This window comes from Nannospalax galili, unplaced genomic scaffold (genome assembly GCF_000622305.1).
Source record: "Nannospalax galili isolate Female #2095 unplaced genomic scaffold, S.galili_v1.0 scaffold14, whole genome shotgun sequence".
Classification (NCBI taxonomy): domain Eukaryota; kingdom Metazoa; phylum Chordata; class Mammalia; order Rodentia; family Spalacidae; genus Nannospalax; species Nannospalax galili.
In genome coordinates, this window is record NW_008336953.1 from 1,261,803 (window position 1) to 1,288,665 (window position 26,863).

Sequence of the window (26,863 nt, forward strand, 5' to 3'; positions counted from 1 at the left end):
TGGACTTGACTTGAAAAGATTTGAAAAGCAAAGACTAATTATTATAAGGCATAAACACAATGCATGCATAAAACTGTCAATCTTTCCCTCCCTGTGCAAGTGTCTTCACTTCTGCTCTGCTGACAGATTTGATGGCACCACTTAATGGTCTGCAGACCTAAAGCTCCTACTGCTTATGCTCAGATAAGGGATGTAAATGTTGAAGAAAACCCTGTTTGCTTTCATCTTCATGACAATATCTGAGTCTGCTAATGTGGTTATGGAGTATCTAATGTTTCTATGTGAATAGGGGGTTATTTCAGTAGTTTCACACTCAGTGTTAGCAAAAATGATTATTGTATTTTCATAACTTGAATAATTGCATTCAGTAACCAACTGAATAATTGAAAAGATACTAACATGTTTGAATTCTTTTAAAAAAGGTTTCATATCTGTATAAAGGAGATAATAGTTTGTTAAAAATAAGCCTTTCATTATTTAAATGTTTCAGAGTTCACCATCCCTACTTTATCCTCACCCTCTCCATCTTTGCTCCCAAAGCACTTACAGTGCAATTATATACAGAGCAGTTACAGTCCTTAAAACAGTGGTAGGTATATGCCTGTTCAGTTAATAAGACTGTATTCTTGCAGAGTGAACTGATTTCTCTTACTAGACCTCATGCCCTGGGAGACATGGACATTTTCTTATTAGCAAAATGTCTGACACACAGTGATATTGTTTTGTGTTAGACTTAATAGGAAAATATATGAGTGCTCTAGGTGCCTCAACCAGTTTTTTTAAAATGTGGTTGCTGATATATGATTAGCATATGTAAAACTTTAACTTAAAATTCAGCAAGGAGCTGAGAAATACATGTATGTGAAAGTTAGCAAAGCTTCTTTTAGCATATAGCCCCATGATAATGGAGTTTTCTGGATTCTCAGAGGAGGTTTGTAAAGATAAACAGAACAAGATTTTAAAGCTGGTTTTCTGTTTTGGTGCTTTCAGTCTCATTTTCATAAATTAGGTAAAAAATGATTTTGAAGTTATGTAATTAGTCTTTTCCAATAGGAGACAAAGGCTTCCAAACTTTTCAGTGAAACATTTTCTCAAGTTATTACTATTTCATTCCCAATCAAATGTGTAGTTTCAAGTCAGCTAGTGCTTTAAGAAGAATAATCTTGGTTTGATAACACTTTGTCTTTTTGAGTAGTTCTTGTTCATTTAACTGTTAATCTAAATGTTTATATGTGATCATGGAACATTCATTTAACTTTGTGAAACAGAGAAGCATTTTGTTTTAAAGTTGATTAACCTGGGCCAGAAAATACTGAGTAGTTTTATCAGTTAGAATAATCTCTTCAGTGTATTTTATATTTAAATTACCAACAATTGCATTTATATGTACATTATGATTATTGTTACATTTCATCATTGAACTCCAAAAACTTTTTAAAAGCAGACCAGAATAAAAAATAAAGATCTACCTTCTTTAATATGTCCAACTTCTTCAAATATGAAAGAGGCATTCTGTGATGTTTCATAAGGACATTAAATTTAACTCATGGGCACTGTTAATGACACACTTAGGCTTTACAGTTTGAAATCACTGGCATACCATTTGAATTTAACTTTTCAACTGTATCGGCTCACAAGTAGATTTTTGAGCTCTTAGCAATTTTGAAGTTGAAAATACATAGCAAAGTAACTACTAAAAATAGCAAGGGGTAGTAATTTAGGAGCATGAATTGTTTGTGTAAAGACTGAAACTAAACAATGGGACCTTTTAGTTTTAAGGGGATTTTTTTTCTTCATAATGCAACAAGGAACTGAAAATAAAATTAGGACAGTTCATTTGCAACTTTAATTATTTACTTAGTGTTTTCCCCTTCATCTCTACATGGGAACACACAACAGCATCTATTTTAAAAGGCCTTGTTGGGAAAATGTAGAAATCATTGTGAAACTTGGACCTCAGAGTTAAGTGAAAGGATTGTCAAAAGGCATGTGCCAGCCCTGGGGGGGGGGGGGGTCAAGGAAAGGACTGAGCACACACCTTCCTTTCCCTGATGGACAGTCCATTTCCCAGCTGTCTGGGGGCTCCACAAAATATCAGGACTTCATCATAGAGCTGAGGTCTGGGTGAAGACTTTAAAAGTGATTGTAGAGGACTCTAAATCTAAGAACCAGCTAAATCTGCCTACTCCCTTGTATTGGAGCAGAGTTATCATGGATTTCCTGTCTGTCACTGCTCTGCAGGGGCTGTGGCTATCTGCCCATTGGACACCTGGTGAAACTGCAGTTTCAGATAGAGAAATATTTAAAGTTGACACCTGTCACCGAAACATTTAGTACATAGTTTTCACAGAAAAGCTAGTACAGTGCTTAAATTTGATTAAAAAACAACTGGGTAAAGAGCTCAGCTTCTGTAAATTGGTCTTCCCAGGTAAAGACTTTCTTGGAAATATCACTCAACAACACTATGAAGCCCGAATTTAAAGAGTTTTAAAAACTCACATTGAAATGGGGTGACAGCAAAATTGGTAGTAATTAGGGGAAAGCCTGGGAGACAGGATATTTGTCATATTATTTCTCCTCTGCACTCTCTCCCGGTCTCCAGAAGTCCTTAATTGCTGCTAATGTAGTGTAATTAAGGGTGTGAACATGGTTGTTGTGACCCTCTAAGAATTCAGAAATCAGATGGCAGGTGTGTAAGAGCTGCATTATAAAGAAGTGACCGGGTTGCACTGGTAAAAGACACGTGGCTGCACGTGGGGTTTGCCGTGGCGGGGCAGCTCAGTCCCACTAGGTGCAGTCCAGGACGCCTGAGCCACCCGAGGTGACACCGGGGCACCCTTACCGCCTCTGACCGTGGCTGTGACAGCATGCCAGGGCTCCACTATCGCTGCGTTCCGGTTCCCTCGGGTTGCCGGGCGTGCCAGCACACGGAGCAATTGGTGGAGGTGGAGGTGGCTGAGAGCGGACCCGCAGCGCCATGAGTCAGCGGCGGCGGAGCTGCGGCGGGAGCCCCGACGGGTGGTCACAGGACGGGCTGCTCCACCTGGCCTCTCTCTCTAGTGTTGAGCTGTACCAGAATGCCCAGACCCGGTTCGTGCGGATGGTGGCGGAGCAGGCGTCGACCAGACCCCAGAACATCAAGACGCTGCAGAATGCGGGTGAGCCTGCACCCTGGCTCATCCAACCAGCAGCATCCCCATCCATCCTCAGCCCCTCATCCTCATCCATCCTCATGTACCCTCAGCCCTTCATCTTCAGCCCCACATCCTCATCCATCTGCATCCACCCTCAGCTCTTCATCCTCATCCATCCTATCCATCCTCAGTCCCTCATCCTCATCCATCCTCATGTACCCTCAGCCCCTCATCTTCAGCCCCACATCCTCATCCATCTGCATCCACCCTCAGCTCCTCATCCTCATCCATCCCCATCCATCCTCAGGCCCTCATCATCCCCATCCATCTTCAGCTCTTCATCCTCATCCATCCTATCCATCCTCAGTCCCTCATCCTCATCCATCCCCATTCATCCTGAGCTTCCTGTGAGCCCTCATCCCCATCCACCCTCAACTCTCTAGTCCTCATTCATCCTCAGCCTCCCTTTGCCCAGCACCTGGTCTCACCAGCTCCACGTCCCTCTCCTCTCGCCCCAGCTGCCCGCCTCCACAACTCCCTTCCAGCTCAACTTTTGGGGAACGGTGGAGAAAGTGTGGCCAAGTTCCTCCTGTAGAGCCCCCAGACCTCCCAAAGGACTTTGCGGGGTGAGGGTTGAGGGTGAGGGGCTTGGTATCATTCCCATCTTCATTGTAATCAGGCGGATTGTCAGGTTGAATCAAGGCCCTGTGAACTGCCTAGAAGTCATTTTACATGGACGGGAACCCACCCTAATCAGACCCATTTAAACCTGGCACCCTTTCTTCTCACTCTTTGATCATGTTGACTTCTACACAGCAGAGCAATTCCAGGCTGCTTTTTACAGTTCTCCCATTATAGTAGTGAGAGGGGAATGGTGTGCTGGAATCTTCCCAGAGATTCCAAGCCGGTAAAGACCTGGCTTTGGGAATACCTTCCAATGTCCTCACTCTACCCCTCAGTCTGAGAGGGAGAAAGGAAGAGAAAGAGAGAGGGAAGGAGGGGAAGGCGTGAGGCTGAAACGTTTTACTTCTGGTGGGTCAATCGTGATTCCAGCACTGCTGTGGGAGTTTTCCGTGGGTGACAACAAACCCAGATGGGGCACCGAGGTCAGACCACATATCACTCCAGCTTGGTGAATCAGTGACTTCAGTTAGTGACATTAACGGAGCCAGCTTACCAGAGGCTATACCACTGAAGGAAGAAAAAAAGTCTCTCTTCAGCAACCTTAACCACTTAAATATCCTGGAGAGTGTCAGGTCCTCTTAAGCCTCTCCCCCCAACACCCATTCTCTAACTCTGCATCCTCGGGTGAGGAGCCTCCCAGGATACAACCTTAATGGGCCCAGTCTTGTGCTGGGCCTCCTGCTGATAATCCGCAGCTGCTGAGAGTTCAAGAGGGCACCAGCCTGGAGGAGGTGACTGGAGAACCACTGACTGAACTGTAAGGCAGCTATGGTCTGCTTAAGAAATCTTCAGTTTATAAGATGAGCTCTTTAAGAGTAATTTAAATTAACACATCATTGAAAACAAATTGAGAACACGTTGTCATAGCCAGAGTATTTAGACACTGTCTGCTTGTCTAGGTTGCTCTGAGGGGGAGCATCTGCTTCTCAGGCACTTCCCTTTGTCAGTGGGATTTTATTGTTTATTACTTCTGTGTTTCACTGGTAGTGGTAGTGGGGGGCCATTTAGAGTGGAGGTGTTTTTTTTTTTTAGGTAATTGTAGATTTGTATGTACTTGCAAGGAATAAAACAAAGTCTTTTATTTAGCTTCCTCCAGTGACAGTTTTCCAAACTTTAGGACATCATAATAGCAAGGGTGCTGAGACTGACAGAGGTTGCTTCCATTGCTTCAATTGCTTAGTGCCTCTCCAGTTGTTTCTCTGTTTCAGTCTGTGTGAACCCACCACCATCATCATCGGGATACTTTGATCACTACAAGGATCTCTCGTATCGTTCTTTTACTTTTTGTTTCTTTTGAGACAGGGTCTCTCTATGTAGCCTGACTGACCTGGAACTCACTATGTAGAACAGTCTGGCCTCAAACTCAGAGATATCTGCATGCCTCTACTGGGATTAAATGTGTGTACCACCATGCTGGGCCTAGTTCTCTTATATTGTTTAGAAATGAATTAATTTGTATGTGTGTGTGTGCGCGCGAGTGGTGGATGCACAACCATGTGAGGAGGTCAGAGGACAACCAGAGGAGGCTGGTTCACCCTTCCTCCACCGGCCCTGAGTATGGAACTCAGGCTTGGCAACAGCACATACCTTGACATACCCAGCTGTCTTGCCAGTCCTTGTATTGTCCTTTTAGAATCACTTTCTGTCCCTAACACTGGGGAACCACTGAACGACTAAATACCTCAAGATTTTATTATTGCAAAATTGATTTTGTTCCTTAATTATCTCATGTAGATTAATTTTCTTTATTCTATCTCTCTTGTCTCTTTGTGCACATGCACTCGAAGTAATATTAAGTTTATTAGGGCATTATATATATATATTTGAATTTTGCTTTTTATTTTATATGTATGAGTGTTATGCCTGCATGTATATAAGTGCACTGATGTGCAGTGTGCCTGAGGAGGACAGAAGAGGACATCAGATCCCATGGAACTGGAGTTTCAGGCAGTTGTTAGCTGCCATGTAGGTGCTGGGATTTGAACCTGGGTCCTCTGCAAGAACAGCTAGTGCTCTTAACCACTAAGGCATCTCTTCAGCCCCCTGAATTTTACATTTTAAAAACACAGCTGCTTTTTATTTTCCTCAGTCTTATTCAGTGCCCTCTGTGAATGGATGCTGACTATTTAAGGATTTACTGTTTGGACAGTATGTATATAGCCAAACTAATAACTTTTTAATGGGAAAATATTTAACAATGTAATACTGAAATAATGAAATGTACATAACATACACTCAAGATAAAGAGATTTTAGTGGCAAGTTATTGCTTCCTATAATAGTACAAGGTAGACCATACGATTTTTTTTTCTTTTTAAGACAGGGTTTCAGCTTTGTTGCCTAGGCCAGCTTCTGTCTCAGCCTACCAAGTATCTGGGTTTATAGATGAGAAATACTTACTGTTCCAGTTGTATGAGGAGCTTAATCCAAAGGAGCAGACCAAGTGATCATCAAACTGAAGTGGCTTATGGCTTAGACCTGACATTCTACACTTACTTTTGGCTTATGAAAAAGAAGGAAAATACTGTTCTGAAATTATCTGCCTTTGGCTGCTGCCTCAATTACATGCTAAGATTCCCCCCCCCCCCGCTTTTCTGCAGTAACTGATTTTTTTTTTTTTGAGATAGGGTCTCCCTGTAGCACTTGCTGACCTAGAGCTCCCTATGTAGACCAGGCTGGTCTGTCTGGATGCCTCTGTCTGCTGAATGCTGGGATTAAAGGCTTGTGCCACATACCCAATGAGAAAGTTATTCTTAGCATACTTGAGGTTATCTAGATTCAAGCATTCCTGAAATACTTTTAAATCATGAATATATATGTATATGCATTGTTATCTTTTATCAACTTTGGCAGCTAGAAGTAGTTGACTGGTTAATAAGTTTAAGAAGCATGTTTTGTAGCATTTCAGAATACCAGGACTATAGGTCTGTTTAGGAGTTTTTCTAAAGGACGCTAATAAAAGTCCAAGAAAATTTATTCTTAAAAAAATTTTTTTTTCAGTCTTTTTGAGTCAAGGTCTCCTTGTAGCCCCAGCTGGCCTGGAACTCACTATGTAGACCAGGCTGGCCTTGAACGCACAAGAGATCTGCCTGACTCTGCCTCTTGAGTGCTGGGATCAAAGGCCACTACACCCAGCTGTGAGAAAATTAATTCTTACTGCTTGGCTACTTAAAACAAGCTTTTATTTCTGAACCAGCTATTTATGTAAGTGAAAGTAAAATTCTATAATATTTTACACATAACTTAGAGCAGGAAAATGTGGCAAGTCAGTACTTACATTTCCAGAAAGGTAGGAATAAAGAAGCTTGCATAGCATTTAAAATATACAAAGATGCATTTGTGCCAGGCATGGTGGTGCATGACTTTAATCCCAGCACTTTGGAGGCAGAGGCAGGCAGATCTGTGTGAGTTCAAGGCCACCCTGGTCTACATAGTGAGTTCCAGATCAGCTGGGGCTACAGGGAGACCCTGTCCCAAAAAAGATAAAAAAACAAAAAAACAAAAACAAAAAAAACCAACAAAAGTGCTTACATTAGCAAAATGTATGAAACTTCAAACAAATGCATCTTTGTGTATTTTTTAAGCCACACCCAGCTTAATGTAGGCACTTTAATGGGTTCAGGATTCACAAATAATATATGCTGTCAACAGAAGGTATTTTAAACCACACAGTCTGGAGTAAAGATGAGAACCCTTCAGATCATTTAGTGCCTCAAATGTTACAGGAGGGAAAAGCCCCTCGGTAGCATTTTTTTTTTTTTTTTGGTCTTTTTGAGACAGGGTCTCTCTGTAGCCCCAGCTGTCCTGGAACTCACTATGTAGACCAGGCTGGCCTTGAACTCACAGAGATCCGCCTGCCTCTGCCTCCCAAGTGCTGGGATTAAAGGCATGTGCTACCACTGTAGCATTTTTAATGTATCTAATTTATCCTGGTATGCACACATACCCTGATTCTCTTACTAAAACTCACCCTTCCAAAGGATATTGAAATTGAAAAGAAAATCAGCAGAGTAACTTCAGAACACTGAAGCAATCTTGCCATCACACTGGACTTCTGTTCTCTCTGTTGCCTCCCCTGAGCTGTCCTCACAGTACCTGACAGTACCTCACAGTACCTGACTTCTCCTGATTTATGCCACTCTTGCTTTTAGTATTTCTCTCTCATGACACTTAGCACAGTTGTAAGTATTAAGTTTCTCTTTTCCTCACTAATCATAAATTCCATGCTTACCAAAACTCAGTGGAAAATAGGCATTCAGAATATTGATTACAATGAAAGAAGCCATTTTTTATTTTTCAAAGTTTTTCCACAGCTCTTAAAAGATTAGATTCTTTTTTCTTTCCAATATAATATTTTTGATTCTTTGAATTGCACACAATGTATTTTGATTGTATTCACCCACACTCTTGCCCCTAACTTCCTTCAGATCCACCCACTACCTCCACACCCCTCCCAATTTTGTGTCCTCTTTTTATTTTTTAAATAACTCACTGAGTCCAAGTTGAGCTGCCATATACTTATACTCCTGGGTATGGGGCCATCTACTTGAGGCTGTCAACCTACCAACAGCCACATCCTTAAAGAAAACTAACTCTCCCTCTCCCAGCAGCTATCAACTGTCCAAAGCTCCTCAGTTAGAGGTCAAGGTTCATGAGCCCGTCCCAGCTCCTTGCTGGAATGCTGACTGGCTTGATCTTGGGCAGGTCTTGTGGAAGCAACCACAGCTGCCGTGAGCTCATGAGTGCAGCCGTCCTGTCTAGTCTAGAAAACACTGTTCCACTGAAGTTCTCTGCTTCTTACAATCTTTCTGCCTCCTCATCTGCAATGGTCCTTGAGCCCTGGGGGAAATATGTCTTCCAGGAATCAAAGAACAGAAGGCATAACAAAAAAATTTTAAATTGGCTTATTAAGTCAATTTAAATTCCAATCTCATCTTTTTCAAAAGACAAGAATGAAGAAATGAAGAAAATGGAATTAGGGATTGGAAGAAGGTGTTCTCAAAACAGCTGCTGTACAGAGGCTCACACCCAGAGCTTAGAGGAACCTTTAAAAGGTCATCTGAGAGAACAAGCCAGCTGTGCTGACTGGATGGAGGCCTGAGCAGGGAAGGAGGCTTAGGGTCTACGACACCCTGCTGCCCATCAGCTGGAGAATCCAACTTAACCCACAGAGGGACTACGTCATACCTGGGGAAGTGGCTAAGATCTGGAAAGTCCAAGAAGGCAAGTGTTGCCAAGGTGAACGGAGCTCCTCAACTGACCACATGTGGCTGGTGGACATGGCCAGCCACCAGGGAAAGCTATCTAGCAATTTCTTTAAAAAAGTGTTTTTATTTATTATTTTTATTTTATGTGTTTGAGTGCATTGCCTGCATCCGCGTCATGCAATGCTGTGGAGGTCAGAAGAGGGCTTCGGATTCCCCTGAAATGAGTTAAGGACCGTTTGTAGTCACCATTTGGGTGCTGGGAATCAAACCTGGGTCCTCTGCAAAAGTAGGCAGTGCTCTTAACCACTGAGCCATCTCTCCAGCCTTGGAATCTAGCAATTTCTTTATAAAAATTAAACATAATGACTAGGGAGATGGCTCAGCATGTAGAGGTACTTGCTGTCAAGCCTGAAAACCTGAGTTCAATCCCTGGGACCCACAGAGTGGAAGGAGAGAACTGATTCTTGAAAGTTGTCCTCTGACCGCCACATGTGCATCATGGCGCACTTGTTTGCACACATATCCATATACACACAATAAATAAATAAATAAATAAATAAATAAATATTAAACATATACTTACATGGGCAAGGGGGATGTTTCAGTGGGTAAGAGCACTTGCTCTGCAAGCATGAAGACCTGAGTTCAAATTCCCAACACACATGTAAAAAGCTGGGCATGGCTGTGCATGCCTGTAACCCTAGCACTGGAGGTGGAGACAGACAGATTCTGGGAGCTCACTGGTATCAGGACCAGCTGAAAAGACAAGCTTCCAGTTCAGCAAGAGATCATGTATATTAATTACTTTTCTGTCATTGTGATAGAAACACCATGACCAAGGGAACTTATAAAAGGAAGAGTTTATTTAACTCACAGTTCCAAAGGGGCAAGAGTACATCATGGGGGGAGGGGAGGTATGGTGGCAGAGGTGGCTGGAGTAGGAGCAGAAGCTAAGCTCTCACATCTTCAAGCAGGCACAGGAAGCAGAGAGTGACTGGAGATCTGGAAAGGCTTAAGAGCTCTCTAAGCTTGCCCCCAGTGACATGCTTCCTTCAGCATGGCCACACCTTCTAAGACCTCCCCAAACAGTGCCACCAACTGGGGACAAAATGCTCAAATACTTGGAGCCTATGGGGGACATTCTCATTCAAACCACCACATTCCACTCCCTGGTCCCCTCAGGCTCATGACCATATAAAATACAAAATGGATTTAGTCTAACCTTAAAAGTCCTCATAGTCTTTACCAATCTCAATATCATTCTAAAGTTCACAGTCCAAAGTCTCTTCTGAGACTCAGGGCACTCTCTTAACTATAAGCCCCTGTAAAATCAAAAGGCAAATTACATATTCCCAACATTCAGTAGAACTAAATACACATTTCTGTTTCAAAAGGGAAGAATAGAGACATAGTGAGGAAATACCAGATCAAGACAAGACTGAAAACCAGCAGGGCAAACACCAAATTCAGTACTTCCATGCTCAATGTCTGGGAATTTACTTTCAAAGGGCTTAGCTGGCTCAGCCTCACCAGCTTTGCTGTGTGGAACACACATCTCTTTCTTGGGCTGGTACCACCCTCTGTATGCAGCTCTCCTTGGCAGATGCCTCACAGCACTGGCATCATGAACGTCATCTTGGGGTCTCTACTGCCAACCAGGCTTCACTTCACAGCTTTACACAATAGCCTATCAGAGCCTTCTTTATTCAGGGATGCCCCTGCTGCATGCTACCTGGTCTTCGTGGTTCTCTGAAACTTTGGAGGAAGAACTGATGACCCCTTCACTATTGCATCTTTCATGCCTTTAAAGCCACCACCAGGCAAATGATGCTGCCAAGTGTGACTGCAACTTTGGGGTGGACCCTGAGTTGCTTCATCTACTTTTGAAGCTTTTCTCTGCTGTGGTTTTCTAGGAGTAGAAAATTCTCTAGGCCTCTCCTTAATCACTTTAATCTCCTTATGATAGACATCCTCTCCTTCAGCACATGCCTTGGCTCCAGTGTTAATCTTCTTGTACTCTTTCAATCCAAACTGTACATTCTTCATTTCTTTCTGCCCCATTTGCTCTTTTTCACTGTAGAGCTGCATAATATTCACCATTAATAGCCATGCCACCATTTCTACATTAGGCTTCCTTGAAAGATCCTCTGCCAAAGAAATTAGTCCATTGTTTTTTAACTTAGCCTCAGGCAAACTTTTTGGCTGTGGGTAGACTCCAGTCAGACTCTGCCAAAATAGCCCAATTGCTGTTTACATCTTTATTTCCCTCTAGAACTACATTGTTCTCAGCACTACTTTCTTCTAGGAGCCTACTTGAATGGCCTGTTAAGCTTTGCTTGCAGCAATCAACCACTTTTCTAGCACAAACTTCCAAAGTCTTCCTATTCATCCCAAAACCCACATGGTCAGATTCTTCACAGCGAATGTCCCACACTCTGATACCAATCACTGTATTAGTCACTTTTCTGTTGTTGTGATAGAAACACCATGATCAAGGAAACTTATAAAAGGAAGAGTTTATTTAGCTTATGGTTCCAAAGGGGCAAGAGTCCATCATGGCAGGAAGGCATGGCGGCAGAGGTGGCTGGAGTCGGAGCAGAAGCTAAGCTCTCATGTCTTCAAGCAGGTACAGGAAGCAGAGCAGAAGATTAGATTCTTATAATAGCTCAGACAAAAAGAGTGGTGTGGATACTTAAAGTTTTAATTTTTATTTGTGTGTGTGTGTGTGTGTGTGTGTGCTGGTGCCTGAGGAAGCCAGAAGAGGGTATCATATCTCTTGTAGCTACAGGCAGTTGTAAGCCATCCAATGTGGTGACTGATCTGGGTCCTCTATAAGAGCAGCAAGTGGTCTTAACCGTTGAGCAATCTCTCTAGTCCTGGGTTTATATTTTATGATCCAAAAGTAGTAGAAAAATTGGAGAGGACCTATAAAAAAAATTTCTTTGACTATTTGGACTGGTGATACAATTTTGAACTTAAAATATTTTACTTCTAAATTATAAACATAAATTTTCCAAGATTTGTAGTAGGTAGCAGTAAAAAATAAATGATAAACTATGACTGATAAGCAGATTAAATATTATAACCACAGATAATAATCGACATTTTCCAGTTATTATTTTTTAATATTTTATTTATTATTTTTATTTTATGTGTACGAGTGTATTGCCTGCATGTATGTGAGTGCACCCGTGTTGTGCAATGCCGTGGAGGTCAGAAGAGGGCTTCGGATTCCCCTGGAACTGGAGTTAAGGATGGTTCATAGCCGCCATGTAGGTGCTGGGAATTGAACCTGGGTCCTCTGCAAGAGCAGTCACAGTGCTCTTAACCGCTGAGCCATCTCTCCAGCCTCTGGTTATTATTTTTTAATTAAAAAAATTTTTGGTCTTTTTTGAGATAGGGTCTCCCAGTAGCCCCAGCTGGCCTGGAACTCATTATATAGACCAGGCTAACCTTGAACTCACAGAGATCCTCTTGCCTCTACCTCCCAAGTGCTGGAATTAAAGGTGTGCTCCACCATGCCCAGCTCCCTTTCACTTTCTTAATGGTTCAGAGTTCTTGAGGTTTACTATAAAATATAATCCATTATAAATAGCCCCATGTAGTCTGTTTTTCCAGGTACATAGTTCAGAAGACAACAAGCCACCGACTTCACAAAAATATATCAAACAGAGAAAAGGAAAAGAAGAAATAAATGCCAGAATCATCTGGGGTAAAAAAATAACATGAAGTGGAATTGTGGTGCTTTGAAAACTATTCCAAGCATACTTTATAATTTTTGACCTCCACATTCAACACATCTGTGATAAACATAGTTTTCAGGTATTACTCTATAATATTACTCTTATTCTGAAACTTTCCTATTTGGGATGTTGACCTCTTTGAATAATCCTGGTGTACGTTTATTATAAAAAGTCACATACTACTTAACAAGAACGACAGGACCAACCCAATGAACAGATGGGCCAAATGCTTGAACAGCCATTTCTACAGTGAAGATGAACAAATGGCCAGTAAGCACAGGAAACAATGCTCCACATCCTCAGTGCTACAGGAATGCAGCTCAGAAGCACACTGAGGTACCACCTCACACCTACTAGGATAGCTGCTGTCTTTGAAAATGGAACATAGCAATTGATGGTGAGGATGTGGAAGAACTGAACTCTGCACTATCCTGGGGGACATGCAAGATAGTGTGGCCATGGGAGACAGGTCGTTCTTAGATGGCGATGATTGAGCAGCATTGTGACGAGAGAACACCACTGAATTACACACTTAAAAGGGGTGAATATGGTAATTTTGTGTTATATTTTATCACAGCATAATAACAACCAAAGGAATAAAAAGTATTAAAAAATAAATCATTTAAAAAAAATTAAAAACTTTCCAGAAATAACCTCTGTCAGCATTTGGTAGTTATGTAATTTAATTCTTTATTCTGTGCTTTAAAATTTTGTTGTGAGAATTCAGAAGTTACTCTATCAGAAAGTCTAAATAGTATTAAAAGCCTCCTGAACATTGAGGCTTGTTTAGTACAAACTGTGAGCCAGGTATGAGGAGGTAGCTTCTCCCACATAAGTGATCGAGTCTTTTAGAAGATGGTCCAGTCCAGCAAGTCAGTCATGGAAACAACAACTGGATGAAACTGGAAATGAGGAAAAGCCACAGCATCCAACACATTGGTGACAAGCATCATTGTTCTCAGCTTATAATATTAGGCAGTGTTGTTTTTCTTATTTCAGTCTGATCTCAAGTGTTACTGTAAATTGTTTCTTCCCCCCTCTCTTTCAAATGTCTCTGGATATAACATGATAAAATAATATTGGTAATAATTTGATTTGTGTATCACCAGGCTATATATGTTTAAAATCTTTCTGAAAATTTATTACATTTTTATTTACTTGTGTGTGCATTTGGAAGTCAGGGGATAACTTGGAAGAGTTAGTTCTCTCTACAGTGTGGGACATGGGGATGGAACTCAGGTTGTCAGCTCACTATCCCCCATCAGGATGTCTCTCTCTCTCTCTCTCTCTCTCTCTCTCTATATTTTTTTTTTTTTTTTTTTTTTTTTTTTAAACAGGGTCTCCTTAGCCTCGGCCTGCCTGGAACTCACTATGTAAACCAGGCTGGCCTTGACCTCACAGAGATCTGCCTGCTGAGATCAAAGGCGTGCACCAAGTTTAATAGTAGACTAGGAAAAGTTTAGGAAGTCAGAGCATTTTGTTCTAGTTTGAATTCTGTCATTGCTTTTCTGTAACCATAGGCTGGAACAGTGACGTTAAGGCAGAACCAGCACACGATGATTTTGAAGACAACGCTTGTATAGAGAGTTGGAATATTCTATAAAACAATCACAACTACCGGGCTCCCTGTCTCTCCACCTCCTCCATTCTCAAATACATGTGATTTCTTTAATAATTAACAACAAAGCATGTCTGAATTCTAATCTCATTCTACCATTTCCTAATTGTGGAAAATTTACTTAGCCTTTTCACTGTCAATTTCTTCATCTGTAAAATAGACATTAAAAGAGGGTGACTTCTTAGGTTTGTTGTGAGGGTAGGGTGACTATGGACAAAGGCCCTCAGGGCAGTGCTCTCCATACTGAAGTGCTTGGTGGATGCAAGCGACTTCTTCGCATGTCGATGGACGGTGATATGCTCCATGCGCTCAGCCCTGGCATGAATGTTATGAGAGAGCTGGTCAGACATTATGCTTCCTTAGTTGAAGGATTTTGTTTGGTCAGTCAGATGCCTCTAAAAGTATCCAATTAGGATTCAGTGGATTTTTTTTTTCTTTTCTTTTTTTTTTTGAGACAGCCTGACTTTGAACTCATGATTCCTCTGCCTCAGCCTCCCAAGTGCAGGCAGTACAGGTGTGTACCACTAGGACTGGTTCTTAATTATTTTTTGTTTTTACTGTTTATTTTTCACCCTTAATTTTCTTGACTGCATATATATGCTGCTTTGCATGTTTTGCTTTTCTCGTTAAAATTTTACGATTTCCAGTTTTCACAATTGGCCTCAGGTGTAATGTCTTTGCTGTGGCCTCTTCTTCTTGATGTGGTTCCAACAATTCAACAGACTGCTGCCTTGGATCTGGGGAGGCTGGCCTTATACAATGACTTGGCAGAAGCCATTGTGAAGGGCAACATTCTCCCACAGCTTGTCTATTTGTTGTTAGAGCAGAATGTAAGAAGTTTTGAAAAATGTATGTTTTTTTGTTTGTTTTTTGGTCTTAGATTTTAAAAAGGTATTATTTTTATTTTATGTGTATGAGTGTGTTGCCTGCATGTGTGTAAGTGCACCTGTGTCATGCAATGCCCGAGGAGGTCAGAAGGTGTCAGATTCCCCTGGAACTGGAGTTACAGATGGTTGTTAGCCAAACCCGGGTCCTCTGCAAAAGCAGTCAGTGCTCTTAACTGCTGAGCCATCTCTCCAGCCCTGGTCTTAGATTTTTTTAAATTGATAGCTTTGTCACAATTGCCACCTTGAAGGCATTAGAGATATTGAGGAGTGCCTACAGCCTTAGATTCCCTGTACTGTGCATGACAGTATGTTTATGGAATTCTACTTTGGGGCTGACATGCAGCTTTCTTCATTATTGTTAATTTAAGGGGATTATGCAAAAAATTCAGGGAAACGCACAGCAGTATTTCTGCACATGGATACTTCAGTAAGCTCTCGGATCGGTCTCAAGGAAGAATGTAGGGCCCTAGTAAGTAAATAGTTGCTTTCAGCAATCCTTACACGTAGGTGAAAGAGCCAGCCCCGAAGTGAAAGAATACATTAAATGGAAAGGTTCATAAAACATTTTTACTGGATACACAAGCATTTCAGCTCTTTTTAAAGTGCTCTCTGGGGGCTGGAGAGATAGCTCAGTCTGTAAAGTGCTTGCCCGATGGGCATGAATACCTAAATTCAGTTCCAGGAATCCATATAAAAATGGCAGGCGTGGTATCACAGGCTTATAATCCCAGCACTGAGGAGGTGGAAACTGGAGGATCCCTGGGGTTCATTGGCCAGCTGGTCTGGCTCAGTTGATGATCTCCAGGCCAGTGAGATACACTGTCTCAAAGGAGGTGGATGGTGCACCTGAGGGTGACACCAAAGCTGACCTCGGGCCTCCACAGGCACACATGCACCCATAACATGTAAGGACACACATACACACACACACACACACACTCACACACACACACACACACACACACACAGCTCTCCAGTGTTATTCTGTGTTCTAACTTGCTACCTGTCTGCTTTCTATGAGTAGGTTGTAGACTACCTGCCCTACTCTGTTTGATATAATACAGGTGTAGTCACTTTTGATGTCCTTAAGACCAAATCCCTGCTTACATAATAAAACAATAAGTAAAAATGGGAAAACTGGTGAAGAACTTGAGTAGAGCCTTCCCCAAAGAGCATCTACAGATGGCCAGCAAACACTGGAAGTGGCTCAGCAGCACTGGCTCCTGAGAGTGAAAATCAAAGTCAAAACGAGGTATCACAACACACCCACAAGGGTGACCATAATAGAAAAGCTTTCTTTCCAGCCCCCAAAGAGCACTTTAAAAAGAGCTGAAATGCTTGTGTATCCAGTAAGAATGCTTTACGAATCTTTCCATTTAATGCATTCTGTCACTTGGGGCTGCCTGTTTCACCTGCACGTAAGAAGGAAAATAGCAAGTGTGGGTGAAGTTGTGGAGAAACTGGACCCTCCTGTATGTCTGGAGGCGTGTAGAAGGGTGAACTGCTGTGAAAAATGATTTTGCAGCTATGCCAGGTTCAGTGTTTTTATGAATGAGCAATTCTTCTAGTTGTACATCCAGAACTGAATGTAGCGCTCAATCCAGTCAGACACAAATATTTAGAGCAACATCACTCACAACAACCTAAAGGTGGACGTCAGCCAAAACTATCACCAGATAAATGAGCAAGCAAAACACATCTATCCCATACACTGGACTACTATCTGTCATAAAAAGGAATCATGTACTGATAAATGCAGTAACATTGTGGACGATTCTTTCCTTCCTTCCTTCCTTCCTTCCTTCCTTCCTTCCTTCCTTCCTTTCTTTCTTTCAATTTTTAGTGTTTTTGAGACAGGTGCTCCCTGTATCCCCAGCTGGCCTGGAACTCACTATGTAGACCAGGCTGGCCTTGAACTCAGAGATCCACCTGCCGCTGCGTCCTGAGTGCTGGGACTAAAGGCGTGGGCCATCACGCCTGGCTAACATGGACGATTCTTAAAAACAGTATGCCAAGTGAAAGATGTGAGACTACACATCATATTATCCCATTTATATGAATATGTGGAATATGCAAATCCACAGACACAGAGACAGATTAGTGGTTGCCAGGGGCTAGGGGAACAGGGAGTGACTGCTTAATGTTAAGGGACTCTTGGGCAATGAAAATATTCTAGAAACAGACAGTGATGATGATGCCGAGTATGCTGTGAACGCGTCACGTGCCCTTGAATGATTAGTACGGCAAATTTTATGGCTTATTTATTTTACCAGATTAAAAGCATCCTAATTGTGCAAAAAGCTGTTTCAGTTCATAGATTTGAGAGCCATGTGCTAATGCCTTTACATGCCAATACAGAAATCCTCATTTTTCCTGTGGGCGTTTCTTTAGCGAATGCTGCTAGGCTTTCTTCCTCTGCTCTCTTCTTTCCTTGGAGCGGGATCTATGCTGTATCCTACACAGGTTTCAGGAATTCTCTCAGTGGGAATGACTGTGTTCTCCTTGTAGAGACAAAAGCATTACGCAGAAAAGTGGGGGTGGGGGTGGGGTGAGGGGGCACGGATACACAGGAAGCAAAGCGTTATCTAGGAGCTCCTTCACCTGCAGCCTGCAAGCCGGGTCCCCTCTTTGCAAGGTAGAGTCCTGTGATTTTGTTTTGTTTTTCAATAAAGAATTGGTGCTTATAGGAATAGGAAAATGAAACATTAGAAATTTGAGGGAAATAAAAAGGATAAAGGGATCAGAAAGTGTAAATTATAGGCTCTAGTAGTCAGCAGGCAGCTACTGATATACCTCCAAATACCTATACATTATACATTGATGCGTCTATGGAATGAAACGTCCACTTAGCGTAAGACAGCGACCAGAAATGTGTCAACATTATCTTCCACAATAATAAGAAGGTAATCTTTAGAAAGTTACTTTAAAAGTCTACCTAATTTTTGTAATAAATTAGTAGAAATTGGGTTTTGACAGAACTTAAGAAACTAGAGAAAATACATCACACCCAAATACCAGAACAATACTGACACTGGCAACTTTTGTGAATTGTTTAGATGCACCATGCTAAAATATACTTGGTGTGTTTTTCTCTTATAATTTCTTTTTCTTTTTTGAAAGGAGGTCTCACTGTGAAGCCATGACTGGCCTGGAACTCGTTATGTAGACCAGGCTGGCCTCCATCTCACAGAGACCCACCTACCTTTGCCTCTTGAGTGCTGGGATTAAAGGTGTGCACAACCCCACCCGATCACCTATTTTTTTTATTGTCTGTAGTTTAGTTAAGTAAATAGAAACGTTTCAAAGCAGGTGCTGTGGTCTGCTGGCCATTCTTCAGAAGTTACCATAAAGAGATCGAAACTCAGTATGTAAAGTAGAAGATTAATTGGGTTCTATTAATAAGAATTATGTGATCATCTCCATGTCATTTTGAAACAACCTTGTTGTAGTCAAATATTTCCTATACATTTATTTTTTTAGTAATATGAAGAGAAACATATTAGCCCTGTGTTTCACTTTCACTTTCCCATTCCTTAACTAAGTAAAATTAATACACAGGGCATGTTGTGATTATGAAGGAATATCTACAATTCACATAATGGTGCTTTGTTTTTATCATTAAAAAAGCATTTCTAGAGGAAGAGAAAAATAATATATCCATTGTTTACCTTATTTCTGTACCAGAAGTCTAAAATCTATTATGAACTGGGTCTCCAGTGAGTTCCAGAGTTCCAGGTTGCTGGGGCTGCAGGAAGACCCTGTCTCAACCCTCCCTCCCAAAGAAACTATTATGAGGTTTTTACCTTAATGTCTCTATGATGACTGATAAGGTTATCCTGGAGCAGAGCTGCTATTTCAGGATGACTCAGGACACTAGAAAGATTAGCTGAGGTCTTGAAAGGCCTGCCATGCTTAGAGGATAAGGTCAAGTGAAGGAAATGAATGTCAGTTGACAGTGAGTTTAGTCACACATGCTGACAATCTACGCATTCCCATGAGTCAAACAATACCTTTCAGTATCAAGCAGACACAGAAAATCCCATTATTTTATGAATTTGTGGAAAGTACCATGCTTATATTTGATTTTACACAATTTCTAAATGCAGAGTAAACATTTGCAGTGGGATTTAAAACTTACCTTATCTTCAAGTTGGTTACTGTGCAGAAGCACTAGGGGACTATCAAGTAATCAGCATAATTTTGTAGATTGTTTTCATCTTTTGTATCCTGAAGTCATTGCGCTTTATATTACTGCCATTTTTATGTTGCTTCTGAGCCATTGTAAATTCTGGATTTGCTTTCTTTTCCCTGGTAGTGTGTCTACAAGAAAGCAACCGCCTTTGTGCTGCGAGCAGTTGGTAAACATTCCCCTCAGCTTGCGCAGGCCACAGTGGACTGTGGAGCCCTGGATTCGGTGGTTTGCTTAGAAGATTTCGACCCTGGGGTCAAGGAGGCTGCAGCCTGGGCAGTTGCATATATTGCAAGACATAATGCAGGTAATGGACTATATCTGAAACCAAATTGATTCAAGTTGAGATTTATGAGCTAAAAACAGCTTTGTTTAATAAATCATTAATAGGGTTTTAAGGGTATTTCTTGATAGTATAAGAGATCAGTCTTGAATGACAGCCAAACTGTTTGGATCACATATTTACAGAATACTTACATATCCGAGTCCAATCAGAGGGGGAACTTGAAGGAGGAGGATGGTGTAGAGGACTGGGATTAGTAGCCAGGGCAATGGTGCATGTCTGTAATTCCAGCATTCAAGAAGCAGAGCCAGGAGGATGCAAGGGATGTTTGAGGCCAGCCTAGGCTACATGGCAAGTGCCTATCTCAAAACCAAACCAAACTAAACAAAATAAGCCAAAACAAACGAACAAAAAATCTGGCTAACCAAATAAACACATCCCTGGTAACTGGCTGGTTGGAGAGGATATTGTGTTTGTCGCCTCGGACCTCACTGCGTTTTACTGTCATTCATGACTGGGCGTTCCCAGCCATCTAGGAACCAAATCACATGAGTGAATGATGTGAAAATGACATAAAGTTGTAGAGAATGTTTGTATTCCACTCATGGTGGGCAAGAAGGAGAAGGAAGCCAGAAAGGGGAACGTTCTTCTATACACTGACATCTTGGTGAAGTCAACAAGAAGGCATTTACCTAATCTCTTCTTGGGAGAAGGCTGTGTAGACATACCGAATCGAAAAATGAACCACCCGGAAAGAATCTCTGTAGAAGCTGCTTGAGAACAGATGGCACAGGAAGACGTGAAGATGACAGCTTCGCTAGTTATCAACACCCCGCAGACTGAAACATCGGGGAAGAGTCGTGGAGGAGCTGCCGTGTGAAGAATGAGTTAGAGTCCTGTGCTTACCTGCTGTGTGATCTTGGCCATGGCTTTGGAACGTCCTCAACCTTCACAGCATCATTTGAACAGAGGGTAGCTGACAGTAGTCGCTTCAGAGATTTGTGATGAGGCTGATGAAACCATAAGTAAAGTGCTTGAACCAGTGCTTGCATGTATTAGTATTAAATGCTGGAAAAGACAGTGTAACATTTATGACTTTTAGCCAGGTATGGGGGCACATGCTTGTAGTCCCAGTTACTAGAAGGGTGGAGGCAGGAGGAATGGAAGTTTAAGGCCTGCACAATACAGTAAGACTCTCATCTTTAAAAAAACCAAACAAACAGTAAAGTGCTGGGCATAGTGGTGCATGCTTTAATCCCAGCACTCGGGGGGAGGCAGAGGGAGGCAGATCTCTGTGAGTTCAAGGCCAACCTGGTGTACATAATGAGTTCTCGGCCAGCTGGGACTACAGGGAGACCCTGTCTAAAAATAAAAATAAAAAAATAAATAAAATGATATTGGAGGAGGAACTACAAATTGCATAAACTTGTCGAAAGCAGTTTGGCAAAACTAATGTAAGCCATGGGAGATCTTGGGCTACACTAAACATCTGTTTGGAAATTGATCCTCAGGAAAGAATAGCACAGAATGAAAATGTCCCTGAAAACATTAGTATAATATTATTTGTAATATCAAAAAGCCTCAAATATTTGGCAGAAATTTAGTGGTTAAATTATAGTAATCTACTTAATGAAATCTCATGCAACAAAGTAAAAGGTAATTATCATGCCTACATAGTAACACAGAAAAGCAATTATCATGCTAGAATGGTAGGTTACAGTTATAATAATGTGAAAATGGTTTTCATATGCACAAATTATAAAGAAATACATGTTTGCATTAATGAGGAGGTAGAAATAAGGATGCCGCTTTTCACCTCCAGATCTACCAGTGTCTATATTGAAAACTGCTGCTGTGTCCTGGGTAGTTATGAGATGGGCTTTGTGTCTTGTCGTTCAGATCACCTCACTTTGATTGCTGACACCCTAGGTATTTCTCTTCCTATTCAACCAAGAAAGTGTGACTTAGAGAGGATGCCGGAAGCTATGTGCATGGTGACATCAGAATTTGGGTCTAAATCTGACTCCCAAGTCCATGCTAACTGCTGTACCATGCAACTGCATTGACCACTTACTGCCAATACTAAAGAAAACCCACAGGATCAGACAGAGGCTGTCCCTCGTTGTCTCTGTTCTTAGCACAGTGACATCACCAGAGGCAGAATAGAAAAGCAGGTAACTAAGTCGAGAAAGAAAACTATTGTCATGCTTAGAAAGATGTGTATTAAAATTAACTTTTATCCCCTGGTATATGGAGTTTGGTTTTCCAAATACCTTCACCTGGAGCTTGTTTACATGTGGAGGACATTTGATGTTTTCAGCCAGAAGCTGGAAGCTACAAGGGAGGGTTTAGTAAGTTATTGATACCTTAGACGGACCCGTTCCACATGGTGACATGAGTCTCTCAGAGGAGTTGCAGAGGAGCTCTGAGGGCTAACCAGACACCCTGCCAGGCTGGTGCCGGGAGGGACCCTTCTCATCCCTCCTTTTTGGTTAAGTCTGGGAGCTCTGGTTGTAGTTCACACCTAGGATCTGACTCAGAGATCCCATTCCAGTTTCTTGTGATGATCTGGCTCCCATGTGGAATTCCCACTGTCATTGTACTATTTCTTAGTAATCTCCCTGAAGTTGTGACTGCACAGATTTCTCAGAAGTAAAGAGAACTGGTGTCTAGAACCACAGAAGTCACTGGTTACATCGGAATCGGTGACAACGGAGGATTTACCTCCAAAAACCTGGGCTATTTCTCAAGAATTTCCTAAAAGTGGAATATAATGAAATTACTTGAGTAGCATTCACTCAATGTTCTCTTCTTAATATTTGCGATAAGGTATCTAATTTGACATTAAAAAGTTTTTTAACTCTAAATAGAAATGCCAAAGAAAGTGTGCCTTACGAGCGACAGGAGGAAACGGTTGTATGTGTAGGAAAGAAAATGAAAAGAAACATACAATAGAAGAAGAAATCATCTGACTTTTATAGTCTGGCAACTTTAAAAATATTATTTATTTATTCATTTATTTAGAGACAGGGTCTCATGCAGCCCTGGCTGGCCTGGAACTCTCTTTGTTGACCAAGCTCTTCTAAACTCACAGAGATCTGTCTCTGCCTCCTGAGTGCTGAGATCAAAGGTGAGTGCCACCACTCTTGGCATGAAACAATTTTTAAAGTTACTTATATGTGCAGCTTTCAGAATATTTTGCCAGGAACCAAAAATTAACCTTTATGTTGGCAACTGGAAATGGCGTTGCTCGTTTTCATGCTGCACAACTATTGTGTGACCACATCGGCTTACTTAACCAAATAAAATCTGTCTTGGTTTTCAGAGGCTAGTCTGGTTTTGGAGACAAAAGGGTGTCTAGTCAAGCATTGTGGCATATGCCTTTAATCCCAGCACTGAGGAGGCAGAGGCAGGCAGATCTCTATGAGTTCAAGGTCAGCCTGATCTACATAGGGAGTTCCAGGCCAGTCAGGGCTACGTAGTGAGACCCTGTCTCAAAAACAAAAACTCCAGAAAACTTAAAGTGACTTAGGGGCTGGAAAAATGACTCAGTGATGCAGAGGATCAGAGTTCAGGTCCCAGCACCCAGGTTAGGTGGCTCACAGCTATATATAACTCTAACTCCAGGGGTTCTGACGCCCTCTTCTAGCTTCTGTGAGCACTCACATAAATAAATACACATAAATAAAAATTAAATTAAAAACAGGTGTATACATATATATATTTTGGTCTTTTTGAAACAGGGTCTCCCTGTAGCCCCAGCTGGCCTGGAACTCACTATGTAGACCAGGCTGGCCTTAAACTCACAGAGATCCACCTGCCTCTGCCTCCAAAGTGCTGGGACTACAGGCATGCGCCACCTAGAGTTCTTCCATGTGAGAAAAGAAAGCATCCAAGACCCCATCCTTCATCCTTCAACCTCAAGCTCCTTGTGATGTGGGAAAGTCTTGCCAGACACCTCTGCTTCTGGCAGCCAGAGACCAGCCTGGTTCCCTGGGACTGGCAACAGCGGACACCATCGGAGCATTGCTAGTTATAGCCCACTTATTTAGTGTGTTGTGTGTGGAAGGACTCAAGGCCAAACTGGTCAGCCTGATTGTTTCCTATCATCTATAGAAAAATGAGAAAAAGAGAGGGGATTTTAAAATGTAGAACTTTTGCAAGATTCGTCTCTATCAATGTACAGATATCAGCATAGTGTAGAATGGATTAGGAAGCTATTACTTTTTTTTAAATTTATTTTTATTTTATGTGTACGAGTGTATTGCCTAAATGTGTGTAAGTGCACTCATGTCTTGCAATGCCCATGGAGGTCAGAGGAGGGTGTTGGATCCCCTGGAACTGGAGTTACCAACACAGCTGTCAGCCTCCATGTGAGTGCTGGGAATCAAACCCGGGTCCTCTGCAAGAGCAGCCAGTGCTCTTAACTACTGAGCCATCTCGCCAGCCACGGAAAGCTATTATTAATTTAAAAATTTATCACATATTTATTTATGATGACACTACCTGAAAACTGTTCCCTTAGCAATTTTCAAAGTAATTAACTTTGAAAAATGCAAATGTTAGTGATAAACATCAGAGATAAGAGTTTGGGACTTTGTACTGTGTATGTTAGAGTCTGGATGCGTGTGAAGGGGACTAGAACCCGGTAGTTTAAAACTCAGGGTAGTCCTCTTCTATTGGCCAAGGTACTGAGGACGCTTAGACAGGAACATTGTAGGTGTTTGAGATCAGCCCTGGTGATACAATGTGGAGCCACCAATCTCAACAAAAGGAAAAACTTAAAAGCCCTATGGACAGCTGTCTTTGCTAGTGGCTATAAAGAAGAGTGCTGATTTTGTAATGTTTTAAACTTTTTTCTTTTCAAAAAGATTTTACTTAGAAAATATTTTTATTGAATCTTTGCGAATTTCATATAATATATTTTGATCACATTCAGATAACCTCCCTCATCTCTATCCCCACCCTACTACCCCCCTCCAGACTTTAGGTCCTCAATTTTTCTATTTTTTTTGATTTTGGGGTTTTTGTTGACAGGATCTCCCTAATCCCAGCCCACCTGATAGTCGCCTGAAGTGGATCAGGTTGACCTCCATCTCTCAGAGATCTACCTGCCTCTGCTTCCCAAGGGCTGGCATTTATTTTTTAATTATTTTTATTTTGTGTGTATGCGTGCATTGCCTGCATGTAGGTAAGTGAACCCGTGATGTGCAATGCCTGTGGAGGTCAGGAGAGGCTGTTGGATCCCCTGGGACTGGAGTTATGGACAGTTGTTAGCTGCCATGTGGGTGCTGGGATTCGAACCCGGGTCTTCTGCAAGAAAGTGTTCTTAACTGCTGAGCCATCTCTCCAGCCCCTATTTTTCTATTTTAAAAAGACCAAGTCTAATCTATGTTCCCCAAATGTTCTTGGGTGTGGGCGAATCTCTTGGAGTCTGGTCAACCTATGAGGCACCACACCCTTAAAGAAAATTGACTCTCCCTCTCCCTTTAACTGTCGGTTGCCAATAGATCCTCAGCTAAGTGCTGAGGCTTTGTACCCCGCTCCCCCATCCATGTTGGGCTTTTGTCTGACTTGGGCTTGCTTGCACAGGACTTGTGCATCCTGTCAAAAGTGCTATGGGAATTTATTTTTATTTTTTGTGTATTTGAGTGTTTTGCCTACATGTATGTAAGTGTACCAGGTGTATGCAGTGCCCATGAAGGCCAAAAGAGGAACTGGAGTTACAGGCAGTTGTGAGCCATCTGATGTGGGTGCTGGGAACTGAACTGGGTCCTCTGCAAGAGCAGCAAGTGCTCTTAACCACTGAGCGATCTCTCCAGCTGTAAACTTTTTTCTTATCTTTTTTTTTTTTTTTTAAATTTTGGAGAGCTTGTGTGTATACATAGGCAAGTGGGTCATATGGGATCATATATATTGCATATCATGTCTGTTTGATCTCGACACTTACTTTCCCAAATACCTTTCTAATGATGTAGGTGTTAGAAAAAGGATAGGGAAAAAGGTAACAGTGAAAAATAAAGGTTTCGCCTGTGTTCTTTGGAGGCCAAATGTGTTAAAATAATATTTTACTTGCATGTTTTACTTAGTGCTTACTTTGTTGGGTATTTTCGGGGTCTAGTTTGCATGAGAGTAAGAAGCACATGGTGAGTCTTCTTTATTTTTAATTCTTCTGACTTTTAGTTAAGAACTCTTGGTGAATAAAATATTCTGAATTTCTTGCATTAAGAAAAAGAATTTAGAATGTGAAAAATACAAGGTATAATCATTTAACCTGGGCTTTCAAAGTCACTCAGCCTGTAAATGAAGGAGGCTAGTAGTCAACTTCCTGGGCAGCGTGCTTATCATGGTAATCAAGCTCTGGAAGGCCCTTCAGAGTCCATTACTCCCTCTCTGTCTCTCTCTGTCTCTCTGTCTCTCTCTCTGTCTCTCTCTCTCTCTCTTTTCTTTTTTTGGTCTTTTTTGAGACAGGGTCTTTCTGTAGCCCCAGCTGGCCTCGAATTCACAGAGATCTGCCTGCTTTTGCCTCCCAAGTGCTGGGACTATAGGTGTGCGTTACCACGCCTGGCACCATATCTTTCTTAATAGATAAAGTAAATGGACTAAGATATCTCCAAGGTGAAAGAATTGGTATAAATGGTCATAAATGCCATTCTGACAGTGGGGCAAACCCTGGACAGGACTGCACAGAACAGTATTGTATTAAAAAGCATGTTTGAGGGCTGGGGATGTAACTCAAGTTGAAGAATGCTGGGCTAGCATGCACAAAGCCCTGGGCTTCATCCTCACTACTACATAAAGTGGGCATGATGGTGCAGGCCTGCAATCTCAACACTCAGAAGGTGGAGGCAGGAAAATCAGAAGTTCAAGGCCAGCCTGGGCTACATGAGAGAGACCCTGTCTCAAAACAAAACAGAACATCATAGCATTTTGGCTAACTATACATTGGAATACATGACAGATGAACCTGGAGGTACATATTTTGTATAGCATCTGAAGAGAAGGGGGCTTGAGCCCCCCTTTCACTTTCTTCTTAAGAATCATTCAGGTGACCCCTGAATAGACATCAGGTACCAAAATACAGGAGGAAGTGACACAGTACCCTGGATGAAGAAGGCG

At 41.8% G+C, this 26,863-nt stretch overlaps 1 protein-coding gene across 1 annotated transcript in view; it reads left to right on the forward strand.

The window, feature by feature from the left end:
• Nucleotides 1-2,977: 2,977 nt before the first annotated feature.
• Nucleotides 2,978-26,863, forward strand: part of Spag6 (sperm associated antigen 6) — a 60,838-nt gene continuing 36,952 nt past the window's right edge. The window contains 3 exon segments of the mRNA XM_008831767.1: nt 2,978-3,158; nt 15,052-15,215; nt 19,588-19,768. Of these exon segments, the coding sequence (XP_008829989.1) occupies nt 2,978-3,158; nt 15,052-15,215; nt 19,588-19,768 (526 nt within the window).